Below are 7,089 nucleotides of genomic sequence, written 5' to 3' on the forward strand. Positions count from 1 at the left end.
CATACAAAAAGGAGAAATGAGGCGCAAAGTCAAACGCAGGAAAAGCACGAAACACATTGCACACGAAACTAGACCCGAAAAAAAAAAAAAAAAAAAAAAAGAGGCTCCCGCCCCACAGCAAGGGCCCCCCCCCCCCCCCCCCTACAGGCACCGGACGGGACACACACCAAGAGGGGGATTCAACAAGCCCATGGAACACAAAAAAAAGAACACAAAACCACCCCACAGACCCTACAAGCGAGGGACGGGACACACACAAAGAGGGGGATTCAACAAGACACAGGAACACAAAAAGAAAGAAGACGCTCGCGCAACAACAATCCTCAACAATCCCCCCCCCCCCCACATCCATAAGAAGTCACACCCAAAGCCACATATTCTAAAGTGAACGTCAGCACCTTCACACTAGACAGCATAGGTGTCAGCATTGGTGGATCTCCTTACAATAAAGCACTATTAACCGTTCAACTGCAGAAAAGGAAACATATTAACAGTGACTGCGACCCTCCTTATTACTTATCCATATTTCGGATGCTCAGAAAGAAACAAGTCATGAATACACGGTCACGGGTACAAAACGAAAAGGAAAGGATAACAGGAACAAACACACGAACACGAAAGAAACAACAAAATAGACAGCTATGCAGCATAGGTGGATCTCATTACAATAAGGCACTATTAACCGTTCAACCGCAGAAAAGTCTCCATATTAACAGTGAGTGCAATACTCCTTATTACTTATCCATATTTCTAAAAGAAAAAATGTCTCGACTCCAAAAACGCAAAGCTCAACTAAAGCTTCTAACTAACGATGTACCTAAAAGTAAAAACTTTATGAACTGCATTAGATCCTACAATAGTTAATTTGCTTTTAGTAAATATCAGGCCACCAAAAGGCAATGGCCCATACTGCTTTCCCATATGTGCACAAATACTGCATCGCATTGGAACAGTGCACCCTGAAACAAATCAACAACGCAAATATGCACAAATCTACATCCTGGATCCACATGACGCAAACTATCAATCAAAGTGCTGCATCGCAACAGGCACGGATTCAAAATGAAACACCTCCCGTCTCAGACATACGTTAACGGCAAGGAAGGCTACAACAGGCGTCTCACACAGCACAGGCAAATCGATTACAGCTCCAAAACAACACGTCCCAAATACTACATATGCAACAACGCGCCTCTCAAACGGCACAAGCAAAACATACACTGGGAAAATTCATTCGGATTAATGAATGTCATTTGCAATCATTGTCATTCAGTTCACTTCCCTGAAGAAACAACTGGCAATACAAGTAATACATTTAGACGTTGTTGTCAAAAGGGTCAAATTAGACTGCCTTCTTTACATTCATATACTGAATATCTACAGAAGATTCTAACTGACGATGTACCTGAAAGTGAAATCTTTATCAACTGCATTAGATCCTACAAATCGGTATCCACTATGAACATTAACAGTGGCACTGCACGTGACATCCGTCTTCAAAAAATGTTATTTATTGATGAATGTACAATGGCATGAAGTCACTTACTCAACACCATTCATAAACTTCTACAAACGTTTATGAATAATAATATTCGATTTGGAGGAAAGGTACTTTTATGAGGAGGAGATTTTAGACAGTGATTAGCTATTCTCCTAGATGCCATGCACTCAGCTATTGTTCAGTGCACCTTAAAATACGCAGACAATTGGCATTGCTTTCAAAAGATACAGTTAGTAAAAAAGATACGATGTCCAGAACCAGATCATAACAATTGCTTATTACAACTGAGTGATGGTACACTCACCAATACAGATGGACTTCAGCCACATATTATTACAATTCCTCAAGCCTTTATCTGCGACGACTTAGTTACAGAGAGATTTGGAACAGCAATCTCATTAGACCAAATGCCCCTTTTAACACAACGCACTATATTATGTCCAAAAAATATTAATGTGGAAAACATAAATACCCAAGTCATTCCATTACTTCCTAGAGAGACACAACTCTTTCTAAGCTCTGACAAAGTTGACTCTGATCACGATAATGACCATCTTCATTGACCTTACAAGTTCTGACCTGGAATTACCTTTTACACTTAAACGGCGTGTACAAAGAAATTTTCCAATAAACCTTTACACTGTGCCACACACTTTATTGTTTGCTTTCTATTTGCATCATCTACACCGTCACACTATTCTATATCTCATTCATACATCACGCTCTTTGTCATTCCCAACACCAGGGGTTGGCGAGCGAAGCGAGCAGGGGGCGGAGCCCCCTAGTATAGAAATAAAACAGAAATGTCTTTGTAAAATAAAAACTAAACTAAAAATACATGATGAAGGAAAACTAAAACTAAACTGAATTTCCAAGTAAGGTCAGAAAAAATATAGAAATAAAACCAAATAGTAAACTATGTCATTTAATGTAGTAAGCTTCCACTAACATTAAACTCATATTATATCCAAACTCGTTAAGTGCACAGTTTCGGGGTTGGATTCTGGAGCTACTGTCTACATTATACACGATTGCTGGCGCAGCTATGGGGTAGACTCGTTTTCATACCTCGTAATGTATTTTATTTACAGTTCTTCTTTGTTGCCCCTCTTTGTTTTGCCTTCTTGTGTCTCAGTATCTTTTTTTGGATTGTAAGGTTGCTATCTTCTACTTGCAGGCACTTGACTGTTGCTGATTTATTATCTTTCAAGTAGGTTGATACAGCCTGTTTGTAAGAATCATTTCTTTTGGTTAAAGACATTCAATGAGCTACCTCAAGGTGCTACTGTGTGGCAGCAGCCTCCTTTACCACTAGTATAACAAAAAAAAATGGCGTTTTAGTTCTAGTTTGCTGTGCTCTGCATGTGAAGTTTCTTGGTGTGGAGGTATTTCACGCAACAGGTTTCATTATGAATTAATGGAAACTGGTTGAAGAAAACTCACCTGTTTTTCAGTCTATGCCACACCTCCATATAGTAACACATTTTATGCATCCTTTCTTTTTCTGAATTCCAACTAATCATCGGTATGGATGCAAATGCATTTATCAACCCCCTGCTCAATAAATCACCTTCCCTGATTAAATGGCTCATTCTTCCCTCTTCACAGGTACTTGCCAGATTTCTTTTGGATCTAAACCTGATTGATGCATTTCTATTCTTGTCCTCATTTTCTGTTCACCAGTGCGTTAAACTTCAACTTTTTCTTCCTTTATTTCATGCTGATTTTATTATACAAACCTCTCATAAACCTGAGGAATTTATAGCTCAAAACAAAGACCCTGCTCAGGACCCAGCTTACACTTGGCTGGCTATTAAAAAGCATGTTCGAGATCTGCCCATTGCTTATGCATCCAAATTTTCTATCTTGGCCCACAAGAATATCGATGATCTTGAGAAACAAGCTCAAAATGATGCTTATCAGAGAGAAGGTAAATGACCTTCTTATGTGGTGTGCAGAATTGAAAGTTCATTGCAGGTGCTCACTTTGCTATCTCTCTGGTGCTAAACTTAGAAAACTGTTAGCACTTGGATTGTGCAGATGAGACTCGTTAGCCTCCATGTCCCAGGTCGAGCATATAGTGCTAAAATAGATTTATATGTAATAGCACTATCTACTATTTTGAAATTAATAAGGGTTTTTATTAATTTCTTTCCCTGAAGTTTCCCAACTCTGTTGAACCCAATCTTTGGAAGTGCTTGATGTGTTTTTTTTACTAAAAACTCTTGAGGGGGAAGGGAATTAAAAAAAAATACTAAAATGATGCTGCCCTTCTGGAGGCCCCTGTTTTAGCTGAAGAAATTAAATCCATTAAATTAATTTTTAAATCCATTTGCAAAAAATAAAAAATAAAGTTCCCCTGGTCCAAGTGGTATGAATCCAGAGGTATATTTTGCATTTTGGTCACAACTGTGCAGTTTGCTGTTTCAAATGATCAGTCAAGTGACAAGTGGGTCTCTGGGATTTTTCAGTGACATTTGTGACATTTTACTCTGTTCTCTTTTGTATAGCTTCAAATGTCAAATTCATATATTAGAAAGCTTTTGCTTTGTTATCCTATTCCTCTCTTTTCAAATCAAATTTAAAAAAAAAAGAGTAAGAATATGATGAAAAACTGATGGTGTAGTTCTGTAATGTAGTATAAAAATGTCAGCAATAATCTTTTTGATTGTGCCTATCTTATGTGATCTGTTTATTTTACTGATTAAAGTTTTTGGCCCCACTGATTATGCTCATGTGGAGAGTAGTTGTAATATGAATGAAAAAATTAACAAGTTAAATATCTTTCCAGATGTTACTTAAATATTAACCATTGCTTATGCTTATCAAAGTTTGTTCATAAATCCAAACAACATTTATTTCATGTTGTAAAATAATGTCATTATGAAAGCAGTGGATTAACAACTAAGCTCTCTTTCTTTTAAACCTTATAACAGGTATCAAACTTCACTGCTGTTCTGAATGTGGCAAAGAGTTTTCAGACATGAGTAATCTTCAGAGCCACCAACGAATTCACACAGGAGAGAAAACGTACTGCTGTTCTGAATGTGGTAAACAATTCCCACGATGTAGTACTCTTCTGAGGCACATTAAAACTCACTCAGGAGAGAAGCCATATTGCTGTTCTGAATGTGGCAAGCAATTTTCAAGAAGAAATAACCTTTCGATTCATGAAAGAATTCACACTGGAGAGAAGCCATATTGCTGCCCTGAATGTGGAAAACAATTCTCTTACAATAGTAATCTTCAGGTACACATTAAAACTCACTCAGGAGAGAAGCCATACTGTTGTTCTGAATGTGGTAAACAATTCCCGCGATGTAATGCTCTTCTGAGGCACATTAAAACTCACTCAGGAGAGAAGCCATATTGCTGTTCTGAATGTGGCAAGCAATTTTCAAGAAGAAATAACCTTTTGATTCATGAAAGAATTCACACAGGAGAGAAGCCATATTGCTGTACTGAATGTGGAAAACAATTCTCTTACAGTAGTAATCTTCAGGTACACATTAAAACTCACACAGGAGAGAAGCCATACTGTTGTTCTGAATGTAGCAAAAAGTTTACACGGAGAAGCCAACTTCAGATCCACCAAAGAATTCACACAGGATAGAAGCCATATCCCTGTTCTGAATGTGGCAAACAGTTTTTACTAAGAAGCCACCTTTTGACTCACAAAGGAATACACACTGGGGAGAAGCAGTTTGGCTGTAATAAATGTGGCAAACACTTTTTAAAAAGACATACTCTTCAGATCCACCAAAGAATTCACACAGAAGAAGCCAAATTGCAGTCCTGAAAATGGAAAGCAATTCTGTGAGAGTAATAAACTTAAGATACAGATTAAAACTCACACAGGAAAGAAGCCATATTGCAGTTCTGAATGTGGCAAACCAGTTTTATGTAGATACCATCTTGAGCACCACAAGAGAGAAATGTGTTTGAATTAGACAAACACAACAAAGTAGTAGTCATTAATGGAAATTTTAAATCATCCTTTTTGAAGATTATCCAAGATTGACCAAGAGGAGACCCAATTAATAGTTGGGAATTAATGATGGTGTAAATGTAAACCATAAAAAGCAGAGATTGAAGATCAGCAGTGAATACACAAAAAGGGTAAAATTATCCTCAAACGTTCCTTGATGGTGAGGAACAAGATACAAACAGTTAATAAGCTAGTAAAACACGTCATCTCATACACCTTTTGGATCATAGACTGGCCACAGAAAGACCTCAACAGTCTGGATGTAGAAACAAGTTGCTTCATGCCAACCAACTAATGTACAAAAAACAATGCATGCCAAGGCTTTATGTTCCTAGGGCTGATGGAGCACTAACTCTGACAGAAGTAGATTACACACACAATCTTCAAACCTAGGACTGCCAGCATTCCTTCTCAGTTCACAGGATTTTCACATTTGTAAAATACTACAACCTGAACTGGAAAGCAATCCATAAAACTGAGGGTTTGCACAGAAACAGGAGACACAATTTTGTGAAAAAGAATTAAAACTGATAATAAGAAGGTAGACCCAGAAAGGAGAAAAAAACAAAAAAACAACTGGAGTGGCCACAAATCCAGTAGGAAATACACAGATCTCCGACGATAAGTGAATGTGGACCAAAACCTGACACATGAATGGCTCAGGAGAGGAGAAATGAGATGCTTGCAAATGGCTACTGAAGATTGTGGATTACATACAAGGTTGTTTGCAGCATGTTTTGAGAGAAATGGAAAAAGGAACCATTATAGGTTTTGCAACAAACCAGTGGAAACAGTACTGGACCTTACTTATAGGATTTAAAATACTCCTGTCTTAAAACCTATTCATGGAAAGACACAACAAAGTAGTCCAGCTGCTTTATTGGAAACTGTGCAAACAATGTGACATCCCAGTTCCAGAAAGAATCATTGATAATGAAGAAGTGTGCATCACCTGAGGTACACCGGTGCTAACTTGTAGAAAATTCACTGCCAGAAAAACTGATATTGTAGTCAAGGAGAAACTTTCAGACAATGCCAGGATAATCAAGGTATCAGTGCTAAATAATATCACTGTGACTTGAATAGCGACTGGAAGGAAATGAAAATATGAGATGATACAATCAGAAATGTGGACTTAAATGTGAAAAAAAAAATCTGAAAATCCCTCAGGGATCTTTGGATTCACAGGGCTTGATAAAAAGAGCATTTAAGCAGATTTAGACATCCTACAAATTAAAGTTGCACCATATGTGCTCCAAAAGGAGGCACTGTTAGGAGCAATGCAGGTTTTGCAGAGTACCCTAATATTGAACCTAAAAGAATAAAAAATAATATATAGAGGGTGTCGTAACTTAAGAGAGAGAGGTTCATGATAATAATAGAGAGAAAAGTCATTTTGTTGTGAGTATGGGAAACGATTCTGTCACAATAACAGTCTTAAGAGCCACAAGCTTTCACAGAGGAAAGAAGAAATGCAGTCTGAGATGAGCCAGATGTGAAATAAAACCTCTGAGATTGTGCCAGTGCTGGGATGAACAGGATTTATCAAAAAATAAAAGTCCAGATCATTCTAGATGCATCACCAATTACAATCTCTCCA

General features: G+C 37.8%; 1 protein-coding gene across 2 annotated transcripts in view; it reads left to right on the forward strand.

Moving 5' to 3' along the window:
• The window catches only part of LOC114642094 (zinc finger protein 239-like), a 31,839-nt gene extending 24,792 nt beyond the window's left edge, over window positions 1–7,047 (forward strand). The window contains exons 3-4 of one of the 2 annotated variants that reach the window (XM_051921659.1): window positions 4,438–4,751; window positions 5,004–7,047. In XM_051921659.1, the coding sequence (XP_051777619.1) occupies window positions 4,438–4,751; window positions 5,004–5,114 (425 nt within the window). In that variant the 3' untranslated portion in view covers window positions 5,115–7,047. Of the gene's footprint in view, window positions 1–4,437 lie in introns of both variants that reach the window. The other variant, XM_051921658.1, reaches the window with a different exon arrangement.
• The last annotated feature ends 42 nt before the right edge of the window (window positions 7,048–7,089 follow it).

Source organism: Erpetoichthys calabaricus (assembly GCF_900747795.2).
Source record: "Erpetoichthys calabaricus chromosome 1 unlocalized genomic scaffold, fErpCal1.3 SUPER_1_unloc_19, whole genome shotgun sequence".
NCBI lineage: Eukaryota > Metazoa > Chordata > Cladistia > Polypteriformes > Polypteridae > Erpetoichthys > Erpetoichthys calabaricus.